Here is a 25,046-nt window from a genome sequence, read left to right as displayed (position 1 = left end):
AGATGAGGGAGCAGAAGCACAGAGAGGCCAAGTAACTGGCCAGAGGTCCTTGGAGCTAGGGACCGGAAGACAAGACTCAAACTTAGGCCTGTCTGACTCCAAAGCCAGGGTTCTTTCCTAGAGACTGTGCCAGACCTGGACAGAGGCAGATCTTCCAAGGCCGTGTTAGCTGAGGGCGCGCTTCTTAGGAAAAAAAGCATCGTGCCGATTGCTGTGTCTCAGGGCTTCTCGGTATCTCTCCCACCAACGAGCCAGGAGTTTTCGTGTTAGAGTCTCTCCTGGATGATTTCCTGGTCTCCAGAAGGTTCCTGCTAAAATGTAGCTTTGTTCCCTGAGGAGGTAATGCGTTAACCTCCACGCTCCCCGGGATGGAGAGAGGTTGGTGTAGAGCTGGGGACTGTGATAGGGGAGAGGAGACCTAGGTGGTGGATGGTAGTGCCCTCTCCCCTTTAAGACTTGATCTGAATCCAGCTCTGTCCCCCACCCTGATCCCTCCATGCCTCTTACCATGAGACTCTACGGTCAAAACATCACAACCGATCTAAGCGGGTCAGCCTTAGATTGACTGCCCTAGTCCATTGCCAGGGCGTCCCAGCATGGAGGGAGCATGGCCTGTGGCCCCCTCTACGTTCCTCATTCTCTGGCTTGTGGGGATGGGACATAGGCTTAAAGCACCCTGCCCTCTCCCCAGCCAGAAGAATACCCTCTCCCCAGAGGTCTAGGGCAGGCTCTGGGTGCCCTGCTGTTCTGCCTGCTGTGCTATGTTCATTATGTCATCGTCACCTGTCTTCCTCCCTTGGCCCCCTTGCGGAAGTTGCCTTGAAGGCCCAGAAAGCAGGGTTTGGGTCTGAATGTTTCTATGTCTCTGTGGGGGCTAACAGGCAATTGGAAGGGTTTCTTGATCATTTCAGTGTCTGCCAGGAGGGGACTTCTGGGAAATCAAAATAGCCCCTCCCCAAAGAGGCTGGGGGCCTTGCTTCCGCAGCAGAAGGGCTGGACCCAGGCTTTAGGGGCCGCCGTTTTGGTTCTCCCTCCCCAGAGACAATGAGGCCTGGTGGGAATGGGCAAACCGATCTCAGCCCACTTGGCCTTGTGTTCTGGGGCGGCAGTGGCTTCTGATCACTAAAGCCAAGGAGGCTGGAGGTGAGAACTTCTTTCCTGCTTGGCTTCCCCCTTCTCCTCCGCCTTCATGAATTTTTCCTTCCTTGTGTGGAGGCCATCGAGAGTTCTCTAGTTATACCCAAGGAGAGGGGAGGGCTACAGGCAACAGCTGCATCCAGTGACCTTCAGAGGCAGCCAGGAGCTGGCACCTTGTCCTAAGATGGCTGCCTCTCTTCCCCTTTGTCTCTGGGTCCAGCTGCACCTCGTTCTCCCCATGCAACGGTGCCTTTGTGCTGGGGGAGGTTGGGGCACATGGGAGATGGTTCTCAGGGAGGACTTTGGGGGGGCTGTGTGTGAGATTGTGCCAGGGAGATGCACCAAGGGGACAGTGGGCATCAGGGAACCCACACTAGGGGAGGAGTTTCGGTTTTCTGGTTCCCAGTGAGAGGAGTAGCTGAGGCTTGGGGCTGAGTTGTCGGACCCTCTGGTCCAGAACCCCAGGCTTCATGTGCCATAGAGCTGGGGACTGTGGATCTAGAGACATAGAAGTGGGTCCTGATTCTTTTCTCTTCCTAGATCAGGGAATCACATATTCTCAGGATTAGGTGGAACTCTGCAGGCCACTGAATCTACCTGAGCCCCTGGGCCATCATTCATATTCTTGATATGTAAATGGAGCCCCAGGGTTCTCTGTAACATGGAAGCCCTGCTGCTGTTAAAACCAGAGATGGTTATTCTGGCTCGGCTTGATTACCTTGGCTGACGGGGAACTCACTCCTTCCTAAGGAAGCCCAAGAGATACAGACTGCTCTCAGTGGGAGAAAGGTATTTCTTTTGGTTCTAGAACAGGTCTCTGTCTTCCATATAACAGCTTTTTAGATGTTTAAGAAACTCTCTCCCCTCTCGTTTATCCCCTCCTTCCCATTTTCTTTTCCAGGTCAAACATCATTTGTTGATTTAGCAGTTGATTTTCAAGCACCTGTAATGTGCCCCACTCGGGCTGGGTGATGGAGATACAGGAATTAATAAAACATAAATGGTCATTCACTTAGGGAGCTCACAGTCCAGCAAAGCATCATTTCTGGACTTCTCTACTTTCCTCTTGAAAGTAGGAAGGGGCTGCAGGTCTGCCTTGATCAGGGCAGAGGCGATCGCCCTGCTTCTCTGTCCATGTTTCCATTAACCTCTGTGTGAAGCTGGGGAAATCACTTAGCCTCCCTGGACACCATCCTGAGGAAAGCAGCGTTTGGCTACCTACCCTTGCAAGGTTAACGTGCGGGCTGTGACGCGAATTAGAATTTTATTTTGTTACACACAAATGCGAGGTGTTATTTACGTCCAATCCCATGGGGGCATGGAGCGGACGCAGGATGAGAAAAGTGTTTATTTTGGTAATGTCTATATGGCAGTCATTACTGCATCTTTTCAGACAAAAGGGTCATTTGTTTAACACATTTGTTGAGTATCTACTCTGGTGGCTATGTAATGTGTTCATTTACTTTTTATATTCAGGCGACGTGTATTGAGTGAGTGTTTACTGTACTCGGGGCTAGGGCCAGGGAGGAAGATCCAAGGGTCAACAAAAGACATAGGATATGTGTCCCCATGAAGCTAATAGCCTAGAGAGAGACAGGCTTTCAACTGTTGTTCCCCAGGTAGATGGAGAATGACATTTTCTGTGGGTGACTTGGAGGGAAAGAGCAGGGGATGCTGAGAACCACTACCAGGGGCCCCTCCCACAGATAGGAGGTTGGGGACATCAGGCAAAAGGGTATGGGGCTGGGATATGAAGGATGAGTAGTGAAGCCTGGGGATGGGGTGGGAGCTCTTGGCTGGGGGAACCGCACGGGAGAAGACCCTCAGGTGGGATTGAGATGTATGTATGTGCCCAAGAAACGAGAAATTGGTGGAGAGCAGAGGGCTGGGGGAGGGCGTGGTGGGGGTAGAATAGAAGAGGCCAGCAGGGCTGGATACCAGAGGGCTCCCATGGGAATAGCCCCTGACCTTGTTGTCACCTGCTAGACCAGTGCTAATGCAGGCAAGAGCCTGGAGCAAAGCTGGGGAATGTGGGGGGGTCATTGTTGCTCCAGATAGGAAGCCTCTGCCCTGAGACCCCCCCGGGCCATCTGGGCTAGGCAGTGGCAGCCACTGCCTTGTGGAGTCTTACCCGGGCTCACTTCTTCCCTTTGTGGGAACAGGACTTCCGCTATGAGGTAGGGATGCCCCGGGGACCTCTGGCTCCCCCTCTAGATGCGATTTTTCCAGGACAGTCTGGTACCCAGTGCCCAGCACAGTGTCCGGCCAAAACTCGCTTTGCTGGACTGGATTCCGGTTGTGGCTCTGCTGTTCATTTGTCGTGTTACCTGCCTCCTCTGAGCTGCTTGGGGTTCTCTTCCGTGTACACCTGACAGTCCTGGCTCCAAGCTGCAAGTAGAGAGGGGAGCAGGAAAGCACGACCTTGGGAAAGAAGGGTCTCTGCACGCTGTAAAGTGCTAGGAAGATGTATGGTTGCTCTGCTAATGGAGACCTGTCCTCAGGCTATCTTCCACACTGCTCTTTTCTCCCTTGGCCAAGGCCAAGGCCACCCCTACCTGTAGTGCCTGCCAGCTGCTTGCTCTTACGGGCATGAGGGGAAACACAGCAGCCAGCAGCTGAGTTGCCCTAGTAACTAGCTACTAGGGGCGGAATGGAAATGCAAACACAGGAACCCCAGCCCTAGGGCCCACCTCACCTCGTCTTTTCTGCAGAACACTTGTTATTCTATCTGTGTGCTTTCCAGCGAGGATGGTGTCATCCTCCTCATTTTTCCAGAAGAGAAAACTGGGGCATAGAGAAGCACTCACCCAAGTCCCAGAGCCTGGTCTCTTCCGGGAGGCCTTTGTGTGGCCCTGGAGGAACACGGAGCAGGTGCTGGGGGCTGTGTTTGCACGCGCGTGTGGAGGGAGCCACGGAAGCATGTGGGCTTCGGCCCTGACCACTGCCTTCTGAAGGCTTGTCGGACTCCATGGCAACCCACACAGCACTACTACGGGCCCGATTTTGTCTCTTGTTTCAGTGAGACATTTTGTCGAGTGCCTGCCGTTTGTGCCCTCTGTAGGTGGGTGCTCTGGGACGGGGGATAGAAGAAGCAACGTTATTTATGTGTTTAAAGGCCAAATGGTCACTTTTCCTGTACTTTTCTGCCCCTGCCCCCCCCCCCCCCCGGGGGAAAAGAAGTACCCTGCCTTTTCAGGCTTTCTGGTTTCTAGAATCGTGGGTTCGCAGGAGCACTGTGGCTCACCCCGCAGCATGAGGCATGGGCTTCTGGCCCCCTTCCCGGCACAACTCCTTGTCGCTGTGCCTTGAGCAAGTCCTGCTAAGGCAGGGCCCTCAGCAACCAGCAACCGTCGCCTGGCCACTGGGCAAGGCCAGGCTCTGGGCTGCGTGTTTGCACTGGAAGGAGCAGAGGGCAGGGGTCTCTGCCCTCCAGCAGCTGATAACTTAGCTTGCAAGCTGAGCCCTCTACGGGAGGTGATACTTGATCATGCCGGCTGCTCGAAGAGAATGTTCCAGGCAAAGAGAGAGGCTGTGCCAGTGCCCAGGGGCATGGAGCAGGGAGATCGGGCTCTGAGCTAGCCCTGGTATGGGTGACCTTGGGCAAGTAACTTCATGTCTCTAAAGCCTTGCTGTCCCCCTCTGTAAAGTGAGTGAAATAACAGACCTGTCTTGCCTACTTCTCTCTCTCTCTCTTTTTTCTATATGTCTATTTTTGAGAGAGAGAGAGAGCGCACTCACACGCTGGGTGAGGGAGGAGGGCGAGGGGCAGAGAGAGGAGACAGAGGATCTGAAGCAGGCTCCGCTGACAGCAGAGAGCCCTATGTGGGGCTTGAACTCACGAACCGTGAGATCATGACCTGATCCAAACTCAGATGCTTAACAGACTGAGTCACCCAGGCGCCCCATTCTTGGCTACTTCTTAGGGGAGTTGTGAAAGCAAATGAAATGGCGAACATAAATGTGCTTTAGAAATGCTGAAGTGCCAGATGAATAATAAGTATTACATGCTTGGAAAATTCAGAGGCAGAAATCTGTTCTGTCTTTCTTTAGTTTTTTCCTTCTCCTTTTCTCCTTCCTTTCTGCATATGCCTGCCAAGTTGCTTTCCTCTGGAAATACTGTGCTTGGTAACAGGTTGGGGTTGGGGGAGACAGCAGGGCACAGATGAAGACCCGTTCCACTTTTGTATCTGCTGGTGGGAATGCCAACTGGTGGAGCCGTTCTGGAAAACTGTATGGGGGGGGGGTTCCTCAAAAAACTAAAAATAACTCCCCTACGACCCAGCAATTACACTACTAGGTATTTATCCAAGGGATACAGGTGTGCTGTTTCAAAGCTCCACAATGTTTATAAGCAGCACTATCGACAGTAGCCAAAGTATGGAAAGAGCCTGAATGTCCATCGACTGATGAATGGGTAAAGGAGATGTGGTGTATATACCCAATGGAGTATTACTCGGCGATCAAAAAGAATGAAATCTTGCCATTCGCGACTACGTGGATGGAATGAGAGGGTATCATGCGAAGCGAAATTAGAGAAAGACAAATATCATATGACGTCACACATATGTGGAATTTAAGATGCAAAACAGAGAAACATAAAGGAAGGGAAGCAAAAATAATATAAACGCAGGGAGGGAGACGAATCATAAGAGACTATTAAATACAGAGAACAAACTGAGGGTTGCTGGTGGGGTATTGGGTCAGGGGATGGGCTAAATGGGCACTAGGCATTAAGGAGGGCCCTTGTTGGGATGAGCACTGGGTGTCATCTGTAAATGATGAGTCCCTAAATTCTATTTCCGAAGTCGTTAATATGCTATATGTTAACCAACTGGGATATACATTTTTAAAAAATAATGAAAATAATAATTAAAAAAAATGAAGAAGATCTGTCCCAACCTTTAAGGAGTTTGAGATATTTAGGAGCCGGGTGTCACCAGAACTGTGATACCAAGTAGGGCGTGCCACCTCCCTGCCCGCTGGGGTTCCCGGCCGAACGCATCAAGAGCAGGGTCATGGGCTGACCCCTAAAGAAAAGGTGGAAAGGTGAGTGGGCAGCAAGAGGGAGAGGAAGTCCGACACTCCAAGGCAGAGCTTGCTGGAGGGTGGGGTGCAGAGAGGGAGGGGGACAGGGACCCGAAGAAGGTGATCGTGTGTGGGCTCGCTGCTCTGTGCTGGAAAGCAGAGTTCTCTCAAGGGCTGCAGCTGACCAGTGAGAGGGGGGTGCCCCTCAGCTTCCTTCCTGCAGGCTCCCCTGGGGAGGTGGGGGGACCATGCTGCAGCCCCTCCCTCCTTTCGCCCCACCCATCCCTGCCAAGGGCCGGGGTGACCGGGTCTGGATGAGCAGAGCATCACGGAGATGAAGGGGAGAAGGAAGCTTGTGAGCAGGGCTGTGAATTGATGAGTTAAGGAGAGTGGAGATGGGAGAGTGAGGGGGTGGTGGCGGGGTGGTGGGGAGGGGGGAGCGGGGTGGTGAGAAGGAGAGAACACAAAGAGGAAGGAAGACAGAAGGAGGCTGGAGAAGGGAGGCATCTCACCAGATTAGGCTGATAAAAGTTGGAATGAGGGAGGACCAGGGTCTCACTTGAAAGAATCAATAATGCTCTCAGCGTGATACAGAAGTAACCGCCACCTCAGGAATCCGTCGTGCCATCGTGTTTTCTCCTGGTGCTGTGCTGAGGCCAGTGGCAGCCCTTGCACCCCCTCCCAGGCACAGCAGGGGCCCTGGGGAACCTGCTGCCGTCCAGGCTGGGGGTGACAGAGACCCGGCTGTTGCTGCAAAGGTGACTTCCAGGCCCTAACTCGGCCGGAGAACCAAGCTGCACATAGTTCCTGGCCCCTTGACTCAAATAAACCTTCTGCAAAACTCACTGGTCCTGAGTCCCACTGGCTCAGGGCTCCGTTGTGATAGCTGTCACTCTCACCTGGGGCTAGTAAGTGTGACAGTCACGTGTTTCCTCTCCCAGTGGATTCTTTTGCATCTTAACCAGAAGCTTTTGGCATGGGTGTGTCTTATTTTTTTACAGTTTTAATGGTATTTATTTTCTGCGCAGGTAACACATTTCACCTGGTTCAATATTTAACAGCTACAAAAGGGCCTGCAGTAGAAAACCCTTTTCCCACGTCGCCTTCCTGGAAGGGACCACTGTTGCGAGTTTCTGTGCATCTTTTCAGAGCTATTTTATGCACATCTAGGGAAATGTATGCACGCCTTCTTTTCCAACGCATTTTCATTTTTACACCGATGGCAGCATCTTCTAAACCCTGCTCTGCCTTTACTGTTGTCCCTTTGGCTCTAGCTTTGTGTATGTTATCAGTACACGAGGAGGGGTCTGGTGCCTTTTTGTTCCGGCTGTAAGGTATTCTGCGGTGTGGCTGTGCCGTCATTTCTTTGTCCTTGCCCTTGTGGATGGACATGTGGGTTATTTCCAAGTGTTTGCTACCCTAGACAGTATTGCAGTAAATGACCCTCACATTTGTCATTTTCTCAGGTGCAAGGATATTGAGGTGATGCTTTTCCCCAGAGATACAGAGACAGGCCTATGGGTGAACTATTGAGGGGAGAACAGAGCTCCTCCCTGCCTGTTTGCATCTCAGCTGTTCCCCCCTCCACCCCAGCCCCCCCCCCCCAGCTGAGGGGTCTGCTGCAGGGCACGGGCAGGGGGGAGGGGGAGTGTGGGAAAGGGGGCGAAGGGCAGGGGCATCCTGCAGAGAGAGCCTGGGAGGGTCAGGGTGGATGTGTGTTCCCTCCACCCAAGCCGCCGGGGCCAGAGTGATGGCAGGTCCTGCCCTGGAGCAGTGAGAGGCCCATGGCCCTGCTCTGACCACTGGAGTCAGAAGCGAGGGCAGGTGGGGGCTGTGTTTCTGAGACCTCAGTCTGCCCAGGCGAGGTGGTTCATGCCACCCTATGGGGAGTGGGGGGGGGGGTGTTCTCTTCCTCTGGAAAGCCTTCCCTGCTCACCCAGCCCATGGGAGCATTGCCCCTTTACTCACCTGCTACGGGTTTGGCTCTGCTCAAGAGGCCGAATAGGGGAGCCGAGAGGAGGGCCAGCTACGGCCTGCAGGGCCCTTGGCTGGAATCCTGGCTTTGCCACTTAGAAGCTGTAGGACAGGCCATAGTGATTTCAAAAATAAAAAGGTCACTTAAAAATAACATTTTCTCCTCATTACTAAAGCATTAGATGTTCAAATAGACTCATTTAGAACGAAAGGAAACACTCTGGGCTTGGCGTTGGGTCCCAGTGGAAGTCTCTGTGCCTGGGTAGGGTTTGGGGGTGGGGAACACTGCAAACTCCCCGTTCCCCACCCCCACTCCCAGGACCTCAGTGGCACAGGCTCTGAACGGCTGCCTCACCCTGTCACCAGCCACCTTGCACAGGCAGAGGCTGTGAGTGGTGCTCGCAGTGAATCAGTCACAGAGCTGGGGCACATTCAGAGGCCTCTAGCCTCTCAGGCCAGGGTCTTTGTAGAGAGAAGGGTTAAGTTCCTGAGGTGGCAGGGAACCCCTACACAGCCCTGTGAGAAACAGATACAGCCTGGGCTGTAAAGGGATGTGGCTGTGATGAGGACTGATTTCATAAAAGCACCAATTCTCATTTGTGGGGTTGCAAGGGAATCGAGGGCTCTTCTGGCTGGGCAGAGACGCAGGCAGAGAAGGCAGGAGTCTGCTAGGAGGAGCTCTGACCGTGACCTTCACAGCTGCCTTTCCTATTCACTTTGCATTATTTTTATTAAAGCCCTAAATCAGTGGTGCTAAGTAGCTCCTGATTTAGCTTCTCGATTGAGAGGAAATGTGAAACCAGCAGGACCACAGGCTCCTCGCTGCCGGAGGCAGGGGCAGTGACAGTGCTCAGATGCTTTGGGTGGGCTTCATTGTACTGGTCGGTGGTGGCAGCCAGGCTACAGTACCCAGGACAAAAGACTAACTCTGACAGAAAGAAGGACACTTCTCCATGGGCGGGCACCTTCGGTCCCAGCCACTCTGCTCTGTGGGGTCCTGTTACTCTGTTTCCAATCTGCTTCCGTTCCGATAGAGAAGAGCTGCCTTCTCTTCTTGTTATGGGGAATCGGGAGGAGACGTAGGTTGGGGGGCAGGGAAGGGCAAGATAGCAGTTGGGCAAGCTCTGAGGAGGCAGATTTCAGCCCAGTGAAGCAAAAAGCTTTCTAGTGATCAGAGTTGTTGATGCATGGACGGGGCTTCATTGATTCATTCATTCGTAGGTTCAACAGATGTTTCTTTAGCTCCTGTTCCAGGCCACTACTGTGCTGGGCCCTGAGGACTTGCTTTCAGAGGCTCCTGGTCCAGTGCTGAAGACCGTGAACAAGTGAAACAGCAACAAGGGACCTGTGCTTTGATGGGGAAGGGCAGGTGCTAGGGGAGCACAGATCAGGAGCACCTTATCTATCAAGAATGGCTTCCTAAAGTGGGCACCATTGAGCGTGAGACCTGAGAGATGTATTTGCCAGGCAAGGAGGAGTGGGAAGGGTGGCTACAGGAAGGAATCCAGCATGTGCAAAGGCCCGGAGGTTGGAGAGAGCCTTTCTCGCTTGCCGGTGTGGATGCAATTGAATGAGGTTGGGGCAGAGTGACTGCATTCCCTGCTGGTAGAGGCATCTCAGCAGAAGTTTGGCATGAGATGTAGGAGAGAGGCTCCAAGCTCTGGATGAGGAGGTGAAAGGGGGGACTCTAATTCCCTGGCCCCTTCTGAGATGCTGTGGTTCAGAGTGTCTGCTGAAGTCCCCAGGTTCAACATGTTCAAGTGTCACATGTGGGCTGCCTCCTCTAAAACCAATCATGGTAGTAAGAGCTGGGATTTATGGGGTGCTTGCTAGAAGCCCACTCTGTCAACTGCTTGATTATTTCAGCGAGTCCCCCACAGCACCCTTTATTTAGGCAGTGCTGTTGGTCCAGTTTCACAGATAAAGAACCCAAGGCTTTGCGATGTTAGGTCATTTCACTTGACCCGAGATCACATAGCTAGTTAAGTGGAAGAATCAGGACTTGAACCCAAGTCTGTGCATCCAGAAGCCTGTGTGCTTAATCACATGCGTCTGCCCCGGGGCCTTTCTGTCCTCCATCTGCCCGTCCTCCAGCACCCCCTCCTTTGGGACTGTGTCACGTGTGGCCACGAGAAGAGGCTGGCTCCTTCAGGAAAGGCAAGTTGCAAGACAGAACCAGGGGACTGATTTTTAAATCAGAACATTAAAAAAAAAAAATAACTCGACAAGCTTCATGTTTTGCTTTCCTCGTAGGTGATGAGGATCAATTTCTCAAAGAAAAAATCAATCAGTTGGAATGTGTCTTTCTAGAGTAAGCCTGGCATCTGTCAAATGGGGAAAAAAAAAGACCCGGAGAAAGATTTTCTTGGGTTGTGCGCTGGGGGTTGCTGACTCAGGCCGTATGCTCCAACATCATTAACAAGTTGAAAAGCTGTTGCTGCATGTAAGAATGCAGTATTGGTGGTTTGAACAGCTCGGCCGGGAAAATCTTTTACAAAGCGAGGAGGGCTAAGAGCACCAGGAGCGTCCACCAGCAGGTGTGGGCCCACAGGATGGATTAAGGGAATTGACAGCCACACTGGGGTTTTTGTCAGGCCCGGTGTTTGGACAGGATTGCTCTACGTGGAAACCCGCTAGGGACATCCTGACGAGTTGGCAAATTGATAACAATTATTAACGGTGAAGCCAAGGGCACCTGGGTGGCTCAGTCGGTTGAACGTCTGACTTTGGCTCAGGTCGTGATCTCGCAGTTTGTGGGTTCGGGCCCCACGTCGGGCTCTGTGCTGACAGCTCAGAGCCTGGAGCCTGCTTTGGATTCTGTGTCTCCCTCTCTCTCTGCCCCTTCCCTGCTTACACTCTGTCTCTCTCTGTCTCTCAAAATATGAATAAAAATGTTTAAAAAAAAAAACAGTTAAGCCATGTTGAGGCAAGCCATGAGAGGCAGGCTAATATCTTGGGGTGATTGGTAGAGATACAAGAAAGGTTCCCAGGGGAGTCTGCCGTCTGATACTGACGTTTAATGATTGATGGCCCTCAGGGCTCCAGGCTAGAAGGGGGAGGCCCAAACCCCAGACTGAAATCCTTCTCATTGGGTTTTGCTGAACAGCTCTTATCTATTAGCTGGAGAGTTACGGGAATCTTTGTAAAGAGCATTTCACTAGGCTACCATGAGATGATTTGGGACTTGGCATTCCCCTGGTCTCTTAGCTGAATTATGTATTCAACCCCAACCAGACTGGTGTGGCCCACATTAGAGACAGGTAGGGCTCAGGACGAAGGGAAAGGGGAGTGATCCTTTGTAGATTCAGACACCTATTCATTCAACATTTAGTTATTGAACACCTGCCGTGGGTCAGGCACCATGTGAGGTGAGGGGACATAAAGATGAACAACAGAGGGCCGTTCTTTCTGCCTTTGTGGAATTTATGGGAGATAGACCAGTGGCACAGAGTAGTCAGTTCTGTGCCCTATGGGGGCATACCAGATGCTGTAGGAGCAGGGAGAGGGGTGGGCAGTGCCGTCAGGGAGAGCTTCCTGCGGGAAGTGGCATCCAAGTTAATGTGAAGGGTAAGCAGAAGTGGTAAGAGCAGCAGAGCTGGGTTACAGATGGGTTCCAGGCTCTAAGAAGGCCCCGGGGTAGAGAGGCTCATTCACAACCAGAAGATACTCCACGTGCCAAAGAAGAGACGGCAGGAGCGAGGGTCGAGGCTGGAGAGGTGAGAGATGGGAAGAAGGAAGGTACAGGAAGTTTTCTTCTGGCAGAAAACCCTAAGAGGCAAAATCCCCGTAGTCTGTAGGAGTGGGGAAGACAGATACAGTCTCTGGCACGTGGTAGGTGCTCAGTGAAGGTATTATGAATGAACGTCAAGTCGAACATCCCCTTTTCTGTGAAGCCTTTCCCCTGTCAACATACAGCATCGCCTCGCATTTGTTGGCACGCGTCCTGCACCCCGACCTGGCTATGGTTTCGGCACCAGAGACATTGTAGTGCCCCCACCTGCCTACCCAGCCACCCACCTGTCTGCTCGCCCTCGCGCTCAGGTGCTGGCTCCAGTATTGCACTGTGGAAGTGGGGACTGTGGCTTACTTGCTTACGGTATGCCCAGCACCCAGCAGGGGATCCGGCACAGCTTAGGAAATGCTTCCGGAGTAAGTGATTGCTCAGAGGTGAGGGAATGGAAGAGATGACCTTGAAAAAAAAAATAATAGGTAGGTTCCCATGTGCCAGGCAGTGTTCTAAGCAGTTTCCTTGTATTGATGACTTGAGTTGGCAACCAAATTGTGAGGTACAGGGCCATTGTCCCCATGTTATTTATTTGTTTTTAGTTTTTTAGTTTTATTTTTTGTCTCCACTTTAAAGATGAGAAAACTGAGGTCCAGAGAAGTAGAGTCACTTGGCTGAGGTCACAACTAGGAAGTGGCAGACCCAGGACTTGAATCCAGACAGCTTGGCTCCCAAGTCCGTTCTCTGCCTTTCCTCCCGGTCTTGGCCCCTGGGGGAATTTGAGTGCAGTCCCTCTGTGCACAACTCCCTGAGGGGACACCCCAGCTCCTAAGGGCCAGAGGAGCTCCTTGAGGGAAAGGGGTCAACAGCAGGCAGGAGGAATGTTCACCGCCTGGGAGTCCCGTGGGCAGGGCAGGGCCTGGCCATTTCTGCCTTTTGGACTCGTCTCCGTAAATCCCTGCCCAGGGGGCCCAGCACCCAGCAGGTGCCGCATAAACGCTTGTCAAGTGAATGCACGTGTGGGTGGGTATGCGCATGAAGAGTAGAGGATGCTCAGGAACAGGGAGCACGCCAGGCGGCAGGTGGCACGCCCCTACCCAAGTTCACGTTTGCCCCCAGAAGCACCACCACAGTCCTCGAGGAGAGGAAGGGCCTGGCAGCCAGACTGTGGCCTCCTCTTGTTCCAGGCTTCTCTCCCCTGAAATCACAATTACAGTCACCAGTGAGCTGAGGCTGGACCTTGGGGCCTCCTTGCCTGCCCCCAGTGCCCACACTTGCCGCGCTCCCAGGGCTATGTTCACCTCCCTGCCTCAGTGAATGAGGAAGCTGCTTCAGGTCTAACTCAGGCCCCTCTGTCATTCTTTGAGCTGGAAATGAACCTAAGAATGCTCTGGGGCTGTGGCATCCCAGCTCCCCTGGCCAGCCCTGGGAAGAGGGGTGTTAATAACAACAGCATAGAAACAAGAAACAACCGGCAACAGTTACAACTAACCTCTGGTTCTAGGTGCTTTGTGTGAATTAGCTCCCTTCTCCTTCTCGTCCTTCTTCTTCATTTATTTTGAGGGAGAGAGCAAGAGAGCAATTACAAGTGGGGGAGGGGCAGAGAGAGTAGGAGAGAGAATCCCAAGCGGGCCCCACTCTGTCAGCACAGGGCCCGACAAGGGGCTCGCTCGATCTCACAACCGTGAGATCATGACCTGAGCAGAAGTCAAGAGTTGGACGCTCAGCTGGCTGAGCCAGCCAGGTGCCCCTTAACTCATTTATTCTTTGCAGCAACTGTCTAAGTCCATAGCCATTTTATAGATGGGGAAACTCAGGACGAGACGTGTTGCTCAAGGACATGCAGCTAATACGTGGCAGAACAAGGACCCAGGCTTTTAGGTAAATACTAGATTGCCAAAGAATAAAACTCAGCAAAGACACCACCAGATTAAGATGGGCCGGCTTGGCAGATTGGGGGGGGGCCGCAAACCGCTGGTTACCTGAGTCCTATGTGAGCCTTTCCAGTGCCCCCTGCCCCCCACCAGTGGGAAGAAGGGGGACCAGCAGGCCTACGGACTCCAGACAAGAAGAGCTCTTGGCTCCCAATATCATATCAGCCCTACAGGTGAAACCCTTCCTTCCTTCCTTCCTTCCTTCCTTCCTTCCTTCCTTCCTTCCTTCCTTCCTTCCTTCCTTCCTTCCTTTCTTTCCTTTTTTTAATTGACTATTTATATCTTGGAGCCAGATGTGACCACAGCCAGTCAAAACTGACTCTAGATGTGCTTAGAGGAAGGACCAGCTGTTTTGACTCTTCCTGGCCATGCACTGGACTTGGTGCTGGTAGCTTTAAAGGAATGATGAATTGTTTTGGAACTCTCTTTGGTGGACTCCTTGATGTAGGCACCTGCACCTGCTCCCACATGTCACATGACCTTAGGTGTGGCAGAATCACTCATGCTAAGTGTGTCACTTTAGAATTGGCATTTGGGGGGCGCCTGGGTGGCGCAGTCGGTTAAGCGTCCGACTTCAGCCAGGTCACGATCTCGCGGTCCGGGAGTTCGAGCCCCGCGTCAGGCTCTGGGCTGATGGCTCAGAGCCTGGAGCCTGTTTCCGATTCTGTGTCTCCCTCTCTCTCTGCCCCTCCCCCGTTCATGCTCTGTCTCTCTCTGTCCCAAAAATAAATAAACGTTGAAAAAAAAAAATTTAGAATTGGCATTTGGGCCCACTTGGATATAGGTCATTTTATTTCTAAGCAGAATCAAACGACAGCCTGATCTGTGGCTCCTCCTGCCAAGAATGTTGATGGAGGACGGATCAATGTGCCTGGGGGCACCAGGGACACTGGGTTTGGGGGAAGTTCCAGAAGCCATATGCTGCAGAATTCTGGGAGGCTACCACCTCCTTTCCCTGGCTCCCTAGCCCTCTTTTGTCCTAGCTGGGTATCAGCCTAGTTGGCCAGGGAACATGGAAGTTGTCTTTATTTATCTTGACCTTTTCATGTAAGTAATTTTTATAGTTCCATTAACTAGTAAGACCATTTGAAAACCACCAGGCAAAATATATTACCACGAACGCCTCAGGGACTTATGGGTTGTCTTGGGTGGAATGCTAATAGGAGTGAGAATTGATTCAGAGGGCTCACCGTGAGCGAGGGACAGCAGACTGGGAGCCTCGGCCAGGGAAGGGCCAGTGTTGTCTCGGCAATTTGTTTGCAGAAGAGACCCCACATCTGCCTAGACCGCTTTGCTTGATGCCAAGATGCCTGTGCTGGGTCCTGGCTGCTCATACGGGCTCATCCCCTGCCCCAGGACGGATGTTCTGGCCTTATATCTATATCTCGATACATTTCTTTCGTGGCAAGCTCTGTGCCCGCATTTGTGGAATGGAGTCTTCTCCAGCTTGGTATAAATCAGAGTATGCCAAAAGGCCAATCTCCAATGCAGTGGAGCCCTAGATTCCCAAAGCTCGAAGGCACATTTGGATCCTGTCCTTCAACCCCTTCATTTCACAGAGAAACTGAGACCCAGAGGAGAAAGTGGACTATATTAGTGATGGATGTGGTGTTGGAACTTACTTATGTCACCTGTGGTCCAGGCGGTGATGGAGCACGCGGATGAGAGCAGGCGTGTTAGCATCACGTAGATATGGGCTCAAACCTCGGCCTGGCCCCTGGATCACTGAGGGCTCTGGCAAGAAACAGATGGCATGTTAACCAAGGAGAGTTTAAGAAAGCGATTGCAGGTATCCCCCACTTATTGAAAGTGTGTGTTGAGCCATTTTGCTTTTACAGAAGACCTTTACATTACTACCTGTTTTTGTGAACACAGAGGAATCCATGGGGGATTTTTACTTTCATGAAAAAAAGTTGAAAGTGAAAATAGCACTCCTCGTTTGCTTTGCAGCAAGTGGTTATAAAGGGAGCACGCACCCTGAGCAGCAAGAGTGACCCCACCAGGATCCTTCCCCAGGAGCTACATTTAGCATCTCCACATCAAGCCTGCATAGCTTTGAATTGTGTTGGAGCATCTGTGTTTTATCTCAATTTAATTTTGTGCTTCTGTTAGCAAGATGTGTCACAGGTATCTGAAAAGCCTAAGAGGTATTTGGGGGGGGGGTGGCAATTTTTTTTCATATAAATTAATGGCAATTACTTTTTTGCTTTATGATGTTTTGGCTTACAAAAGGTTTCATAGAAACGCTCTACTTTCAAGATGGGGGGAGGGATCTGTATTTGTAAGGGCACAGGGAGGGATAAGGAAACCAGTAAGAAATGACAGAGCATTTAGGGCTAGCAGCCAAGGAGAGCCACTCCATGCTTGGGCAGGAAGAACCCCACCCCCACCCCCGCCCAAGACTTTGAGCTGTAGAGCAAAGGCCCATCACTACTGCCAATCCATTGCCCTCCCATCTCCTGCTGGTATTTCCCATTGGCCAAACCCATCCAGAAGCCAGAGGGCAAGGAAGCCCATGCAGCCCATGGAGATCTACTTCTCGGGACACAGAGAGAGGCACAGAAGGGCTGAGAGTGATCTGGAAGGGCAGATAGAGAACATGCATTCTCAGGGGGTAAAAATTGGTTCTTAGTCTGTTTGCGTAGAAAGCACAAATGCACTGTGTATCTGTGTATGTATTGCATGGATACGTGTTGTATGAAAAGTTCATGTCGGGAGAGTGATTAAGGACAAAATGTCTAAAATGATTCCTGGAGGGGAGTGGTTGATCATGAAAACAAGGTTGAGAAATACCGGTCTTACACCGTAGCTACGGGCATTGGCACAAATCGTTTAGCCCTTCCTGTGGTCTAGATTCCTAACTATGAATGGAGTAGTAATTATACCTGCCTCCAGGATGGACATGGGCAACGGAAATTCAGCGCCTGGCAGAGAGAAAGGACTCATCACTTGGCTTTTTCTCACTGACTGTAGTTACTAGTGTCTACCTGAGCAAGACCATCAGTGGCAACACGAGGGGTCACTAAATCATCCAGAGTCCTTGTCCCCAGCCCCGGGAGGGAAGAAAAGACTGCAGTAGAGTGCCAGCTGAGCATTTGTGGCTGCTGAAGGTTATGCCTCTCAGCTTGACGGGCCCTTGTTCCTTTGAGTGGACCCAGAGTCCTACTTTAAAAAGGAGGCTTGGCATCATCGGGTGTGTCCTAAGCACATTTTGGGCTTTGTTTTACCATGTGATCGTACCTGGGAGTGAGTAAATGATAGAAAAATAGAAGGGCAAAAGGCACCGTTAGAGTCCCATAGTCTGACTTCCCACCAGCCGGGAACCTTCTGGAGCAAAAGGGCCCTGTCCCCTCACAAAGTACCAGAGAGTAAGTATTTTAGGTTTTGCTGACCATCCATCTCTGCGGCAACAGCTCCGCTCTGTCCCTGTAGTGCAAAATCAGCCGTGGTAATATGTATGTGAATGGGCATGGCTGTGCTCCAAGAGATCTCTATTCACAGAAATAGGCAGCCGGCAGGATTTGGCTGGAGGGCCAGCTTGCCTGCCGACCCCTCCCTTCTGTAGGGTCCTCTGTGCTCTGCTTGAATGTTCCCAGCGATAGGTTGCTCCCTACCTATAGAAACAGCCTTTCGAACTGCTGAACCCATTCAGGTGTTAGAAAGCCTTGCCTCGGGTTAGCCTGAAATCTGCCCCCTTGTCACATGTGCCCCTGGATCCCTCTTCTGTCTGGGACAGAATGGCTCCCGCTTCTCTTCAGCATTTCAGCCTGCCCAGCGGATTGTGACCTGCCTCCCACCCCGTACTTTCTTCTCCAGGCTAGACAACACTGTACCCGCCCTCCCAACAAGTCCCAACCTTCACATGACCGTCACAGGTCCACACCCTCTACATCCTGATCCTTTTCTCCGGGCTTGTTAATGTCCCTTCCTCAGAAAGGACAGGTACTCAAAAGAGTCACCACCAGCCACGCATAGAGCCTCTGTAAAGTATGACCCAACGGGAGGTCTGGGGATATTTAAGACTCTGGATTTAGTCTCAAGTAGCTCACAGTCTAGTTGGGGAGACCAAATGACCCCAAGCTAAGGGGGAAGTGGCAGGAGGCCAAGTGGACGATGAGCCACCGACTGCCTCCCCTGTTCCTGTCCCCCCCCCCCCCCCCCATACACACATATAGCATGTCATGGGATTTGGTGGAAGAAGAGGCCTCTCTGGGCTGGGTCAGTCAGGGGAACCTTGTGTGGAGAGGGGGGTTCTGGTGGGAAAACATTTCGCCTTCCATAGATGTGCAGACTGGGTGTCTGAAGCCTCCCTAGCTTCTCGGTAGAGCTGGGTGATGGAGGCTATGCCTGGCCTTGGTGACCCTGGTGACCCAGGGCTAGGGAGCCCAGTGGAAGTGTTTTGAGCCTCCAGCTGCTGTGAGGTGACATGGTGGAGCCTGAATAGCCCCAGAAGCATCACAGGCTGTGAGCAGTAGAGGAACTTGAAGGGTGATAAGTTGCAGTGTGCTTGTTTTACAGACCAGAGAGAGGAAGCCACCTGCCTAGAGTCATATGGCAGGAGTACAGAGCCTGAACTCACGCTGTAGTCTCCTGCCTCCTAGTCCAGTGCCGTTTCCAAAGGAATGAAGGACAGAAACCAGGTTCCCTGTGATGTTAAGGTTTACCAGGCCGTAGAAAGGGGATGGGGCTTGGGGGGCCAGGAAGTGGGACTAGGGTAGTGGCAGTGATCCAGGCATTTCAAGGAGGGCGTGGGCAGAATGATAGCTCGTGATGATTCATGGCTGAATGGGACTTCACAGACCTCATCTGGTCTTGTCTCAATTTATAGGTAAAGCTGCGGGGCCCGGAGAGGAAAGTGAGATGTTTGATATCATTAAGATAGATGTGGATAGTCATAAACCCAGATCTCCTCACTCCTGGAGCTGTCCTGCAACCCCACACCATTGGTGCTCAAGACCCCCAGTCACCCTGGTCCCCTGTGGCCAGAAACAGCCAGAGCCAAGGGGCAGGGACTAGAGATTTGGTGTCTGTGTGCCAGCCGCTGGCCTTGGCACTTTCCATGTTTTTCATTCAGTCTTTGCCAACCGCTCACGAGTTAGGTACTATTATTATCCCCATTTTACAGATGAAGGAACTGGGGCACGGAAGGTTAGATAATTGGCTTATCGTCCTGTAATTGTAATTGACAGATAGGGAATTGAAACCTAGGTCGTCACATTACCTACCACCCTGGCCTCCCCACCAGGGGCGGAGACAGGGGTGCCCTCCAGCACACCATCCCCGATCAGGGATTGTCAGCAGATCCCTGCAGCCCTCCCATGTGTCTTGGGACTCCGTGAAGGGTGAGAGTGAGGGGGACAGCTTGTGTGTGGAGGCCCCCGCCTCGGGTCTGAGGACACCTTGCGAAATAACAATAGTAAGACTCATACCGTACTTACTGTACCCCAGGCACCGCTCTGGGTGCTTTGTCAACTCATATAATCCTCACACACAGCCTGAGGCCCGTCCTGTCACTGGCCCCCACTGGACAGATGGGGACTGACATGGAGATGGTACGCACTTGCCTGAGGTCTAGAGCTACTAAGTGGCATCCCTGGGTCCAGACCTGGCTTTCTGGCGCAGTCTTTGCTCTTAACCACTGTGCTGTGCTGCTTCTCGCTAAAGATGCCTCCAGTCCCCAGATGCTAGAGGCAGGACGGAGGCAGGACAGTAGGTGGTGGGAAGCTGAGGGAGCAGAGGCTCAAGTTTCTCAGTGGGGCCAGGAGAGGGAAGGTGGCTGGCCCTCGGTCACACCGTGGGCCTATGTCACGGCCAGCCTCTGCTTCCCTGTCCCCAACAGCAACGGAAAGAGAAGCTTAACAAAAGGCCCCTGTTTAGAGTCACAGGGTAGAGAAGAGGGAGGCCAGTGTGGCAGAAGCCTAACTTGGCCCCTCCCAGGGCCTAGACAGAGGCCGGCACGAGGGGCTGGGGTTGGAAAGAACTTCGGGCACCTGTTCACTCCAGGAGTGGCTGCTGTGTAAACCCTAGGCGTCTGTAGAGGGGCTGTCCACCTCTGGGCCACAGTGGAGTCAAGGGTAGGAGTCAGGTGCCCCCGCCCCAGGGAGGAGCACGCGTCTCCCCTCCATTCTCCTCAGGAGACTGTCCTCCCAGCACCCACGTCCTGGGCCCTCTCCGCCAGGCCCATCAGCACACAGTGGCCCAATTGCCAAATATGGCTGTCTGAGCCTTGGATCTCTGCCATCAATGGTTCATGCTTCAAGCGACACCGTCTAAACGACACCTATGAAATATGAACGGATTGAGGTTTTGACACGCAGATAGCCCAGGCACGATACCAGGGTGATGAGGAGGGGCGGGGGATAATGAGGTCTTAAGGGACCACAGGGACAGCAGCCACACCGGGAGTGGGGGGGCGGGGGGGGGGGACTCTTCTCCGCACATGGGGTCACTGGGGGCCGGTGCTGGATACAGGGCTGAGATGGGGGAGGTGCTCGACAGATTTTCCTAGGGCTTCCTGGGGTTTTGGGGAGAGGCCAAGGGAAAAGGTGGCGTGGGGCTTGCCCAGAGCCCCCGAAGGCCTCACCCTTCCGGCGAGGGGGAGGGTGCAGGAGGTAGGCCTGTGCTCAGGTCTCCAGAGGGAGAAGGGCCGGAGAGAGGCCAGGGTTAGCAGGACACTTCCCTCCGCCCTTGAGCTGCCCTGAGCCCCCTGCGCAGCACCCCCTGCAGGGGGCTCAGTGTGTTGGAAGCAGCTTCTCTGGCCTCTGCCTTCAGCTGTCACCCTCCTTGGGGTCAACCCCAGCACCCTGTGCTGTCCCTCTGGGCTGGCTTCCCCAGCCCCTGAGCTATCTGGGCAGAGGGAGACATCCAGCTGGGTGAGAGGTGAAGGTCCGTGGCCTTGGGCACCTCTCCCCTTCCTCTCAGGAGGCTCATCCTCGAGTCCTTCCTTCCTGGTCAAGAGACCACACGCTATCCATGAGGTCACAAACACTCGGGCCTCAGTTCCTCTGGGTCTAAAATGAAGGGGTTGGACATGATTTTCTCTGAGGTCTCTTCTAGCCCTGATGCTTGGAGTTTTGTTGTTCCCTGTCTGCCCTCGCTGCCCCCAGGCAGAGCCCCCTGGGATCAAGGTGTTGCTCTGTGCAGTCAGAAAGCAGCTGGAGGGGTCTTGAGCTAATCTGACGAGCTGACGGGAGGGTCTGCGGGAAGGCTGAGGGGGCCAGCAGTGGACCATGCTGGAGCCTCAGCCTCTGGGGGTGCAGATGGGGGAAAGGAGCAGCTGAGGCCAGGGCTTGGAGCTGGCTGGGCTGGGTGCTGGCCAGCTTGGGGCTGGGTGCTGAGGGGGAGCCTGGGGATGGACATCTGGAGTCCAGTGTGTTCTGGGCACATTGACCCATTTGAGTTTGGAAAGGCCAGTGGAGGAGAGACAGCTAGGGCGGCAGGAGTGGCCAATGAAGTCTTTCTAGCTGCTGGGTGAGCAGCTCACTGTGACTCTTAAGTGGAGCTGGTCACTGGGGCCAGGGGCCAGCCCAGTTCCCCAGTGACAACTGGGTGAACTGGTCGGCCCTGGCCATCCTCTGGAGCTCCAAGCGAGGGCATGTGGAGATCTTTACAGACCAGAACCCTCCCTGAAGGCCACCTGTGCAAATGAGAAGGACTTGGGTGCCAGGGCCCTCCCCAGACATACCATAGCCGGGCTTGTAGAGGACAGGCTGACTGCAGACCACTGACCTGTGTGCGGGGCATCTGAAATGACACCTCTGGGGGCTTGGGCAAAGCCAAGGCAACAGCTTCAGGGTCAGCATCTGTGTTGGGGAGGGGCCAGAGGGACCTCACACCAGCCCTAAAATGGACTTTGTTGTCTAATCTGGCAGCGGCCTCTCGGTGGACCTCCAGGCCAGGCAGTGGACGTGGCAATAGAGGGGGTGTTTGGAGATCAGTGGTTGCTCCTCAGAGCTCCCCGTTGGGGCCCACCTGCTCCCCCAGCCCAGGCCAGTTCCAGGCAGAGAGAAGGTCTCTCTCATTGCTTGTCAGAAAGAAGCAGTTCATCTAGATCCCGTCTAAGAAATTGACAGGGTCGATGGTAGCTGCTGATTTCCTGAGCTTACAAAATTGGCCTGGGTGGCAAATGGGGGTTTTCTGTAATCCTTCACTGATGGATTAGATGGTGGGGCAGATCTCGCAGGAGCAAAGGACGACCTTGAGAAAATGTGGATGTCAAAGGAAGAGAGAAATAATCCCCCTTCCTCAAACCGCTGCCAATAAGCCTTCTCGGCACTGGAGGAAGTTGATGGAAAGTTTGCTGCTGCTGCTGCTGCTGCTGCTGCCTCCCGGCTCAGGAGGCTGTAGCATTTGACTGCATGATAAGAAATTGCCAGACACTTTCTAATTACAATTATCATCATCGTAGATGTCTCTCTTAATTACTTTCTTATAATTAGCTGTTGCTTTTTCCTTAGCATTTGTGTACTTTGCAGATTTGCTGACATTTGAGAGCCCCAAAATAGGGACATTTGGGGAGGAGAGCAGAAGGTGGGGGGAACCTGCTACCTTTCAGGCAACCTGATACAATTCGGGGCCCTTGTGGAAAGAAACTGGGGAGAGCCGAAGATGGACGTGACCGGTCACTTCCTGAGCTTACGGGAAAGAGAGTAGGAGTGTGGGTTTAGGGCCGGGGTTTGTGGAGGGTCTCCAAGTGTTAAATCTTGGACATAATGTTCTTGAAAAGCTAGGGCTTCCATTTCTCAGGCTTGGGTTTCCTTTTAGGAAATGAGGCTGGGATGAAGCACACTCCTGTTGGATCCATTTCAGAGTTAATTAAATGACTGGGGTCAGGAGTAGCTTGATTTCCCCCAAAGCCAGTGATGCATTCTGAGCATCCTTGGGCCCCAGGGGATCATTATAAAGTGGTTTATGCTCTTTGACCAGATGGTTGGTTTTCACTGTCTGTTTCTGTTCTTCCTCCCTCTCTCCCGGCCCCCTGCAGCCCTGTGTACGGAAGAGTGTGTGCACGGCCGCTGTGTTTCCCCGGACACCTGCCACTGCGAGCCCGGCTGGGGAGGGCCCGACTGTTCCAGCGGTGAGTCTGGGGCCTTTTGGGGCCAGGAGGGGTCCCTTGGCTCTGGTTTGGGAGGGGCCATGCCATGTGCATGCTGAATTCTTTGCGTTGGCCCGGGGCAGCCCAGGCGAGTGTGAGCATCAGGGAGGAGGGAAACCTGCAGTTTACATGATGACACTTGGGGCAGAAGTCTCCAGGGGCGTGGGGGTAATTGTTTGTGGGGTCTGGAGGGGCGTTGTGCATCACATTTGTATGGAACTGTGGAGTATTTGTACAGCTCTGACTTGTTGAAACACTTCTAGATATGGTCTTTCAAGGGTTGGTGTGAAATTGAGATGCCACCCAAGGGTGCAGACCCAGGGTGTCAAGGATTGTGGTGAAGGCCTGGTCCTCAGCTTCATTGGTTTAAAGCACCAAGTTCTGTGGGTGCTTACAGAAGCTTGAGGGACCAATTCATGAGACTGGTGGGCACTGGGATATCTCTGTGTCCCCAAAAGTAGGAGGATGAGACTCTTAGGGCGTGGGTCACTGGATTCCTGCGTTTCTCTGGGTAGAAAGTTCATATTCTCTGGAGAAGGCTTCCTAGAAAGGATGGGGTGAGACAGACACTCTTGGGACAGACCTACAGGGCATCGTCTCTGCTGTGGGACTGGCCACCGAGGGGGTGGGGCACACCCAGCAGCTGCTCTGGGAGTCCTCTGCCAAGACCCCAGCTGAAGACCACTCCTGCTCTTCTGGCTCATTTCCCCTAAATTCTCACAGATGACCCTCTTTCCATTGGCACAGGTTGCAGTCAATGGTCGGTTCACATCATGGTCTTCTATGATTTTCAAACAGGCCTCGATGAGTGTTGAAGCCCAGTTTTCTTCCTGCTTTGAGCTGCGGTAGAGTGTCCTCTTTATTGCGACTTGAGACAATAGCATATCTAAGCAGATCCATTGGGGATCTAACCCCCAGTATTTGCCTGTCTTTGGGACCCACCTCCCCATTCCCCGTCCCATTACAGACAGCTGCAATGGTCATGAAAACTTGAAGAGGGGAAAGGTGGGCCCATGTTGGCCCAATGTGGTGCTCTTTCCCTTTCCACTGGCTCTGCTGGAGTGGAAATATCGAGTTCTAGTTTTTTTTCCAAAGGCTTTGACTGGAGCCTCTCTGTCTACCCAGTGCATGAGGATATACTCCACAGCAAGGCTATTAGATGTGGTTTTGTTTTGAGCCTGGGTGGTTATCTTGGCTTGGAGGGGCCAGAATCTGGGGTACTCAGGAGACTCTCTGCAATGCACTGGGCCTCCAGTGACCACAGTGGTCTCCTCCTGCCACCTGTTTCCCTGCTTTGAGGTGGGCCAGGGATTCCTCCAAACAACAGAAAGTAAACCTGAGAGTCTCCTGAGGTAAAGAAATGTGTCCAATTAGTCTTTCTGTGAACAAATAGGAAACATGTTGGCTAAAATGTTCAAGAGCTTCTTCCCCGCTTGTGCTCGTCCATGTTTTGTTTTATGTAACTTTGTTTACCATGAATCTTTGATGAAGAGCTAAGGTGGATTAGGTGAACCCTGCTGGGACAGGTCTGCTTGCTGCTGCTGGATTACAATGTCAAGGGCAGCCTGTTGGCGGTTGAAATACAGCCTGAGTCTCAGGAGCCCTGAGTGCGTATAAACCACCATCAGCAATCAGCCTAAGTGTGTTTGGTGTTTACTATATGCTGGGCTGTGCTGGGCACGGGGTGGGCCCTGACAGGTCTTTCAGACATGGTCTGCCTCTCTCAGGGTTTCTGTCTGGTGAAAGAAATGGAAAGAAGGCGGCAGTCGATTTAACAGGACTGGGCAGGTTGGAGGTAACATACAGCGTACCAACATACAGTATGGTGTAACATACAGGGAAATGGCCTTGGTAGTTGCCAGTACAAAATTGGACTGCCCAATTTCCCCACCCCCGATTCAGTCATCAGACTTGGTGCCGAGCAACCCATAAGCTGTTTCCTCAATTAAACCCATGTTCGTGGGCTGAAGAGCCACCACCCCCTAAGTCTACTCGAAGGCATGTAGTACTGAGCCCAGAGGAGGCCCCAAAAGATGGGTTCCAACCCTCTGCTGGAACCAGCATTGAAGGACAGGAATTCACACACTCTGACTTTCAAAGTCACTCAGGGCATTGAATACTTGGATGTCACTAAGTGCCTTCTGACTCCTTCCTGAGT

At 52.7% G+C, this 25,046-nt stretch overlaps 1 protein-coding gene across 11 annotated transcripts in view; it reads left to right on the top strand.

The window, feature by feature from the left end:
• The window catches only part of MEGF11 (multiple EGF like domains 11), a 362,425-nt gene that overhangs the window by 152,963 nt on the left and 184,416 nt on the right, over positions 1–25,046 (top strand). For all 11 annotated transcript variants that reach the window (XR_015252725.1, XM_086710990.1, XM_086710991.1 and 8 more), the window contains exon 5: positions 22,778–22,870. Coding sequence is in view for 10 of the 11 variants with exons in the window: in XM_086710990.1 (XP_086567116.1) it covers positions 22,778–22,870 (93 nt within the window). In the remaining variant the exon portion in view is untranslated. The remainder of the gene's footprint in view (positions 1–22,777; positions 22,871–25,046) is intronic.

The sequence above is a fragment of the Puma concolor genome, chromosome B3 (assembly GCF_028749965.1).
Source record: "Puma concolor isolate L17-30 chromosome B3, mPumCon1.1.hap2, whole genome shotgun sequence".
NCBI lineage: Eukaryota > Metazoa > Chordata > Mammalia > Carnivora > Felidae > Puma > Puma concolor.
Note: the sequence above shows the minus strand (reverse complement) of the source record. Positions and strands in the feature narration are given on the sequence as shown.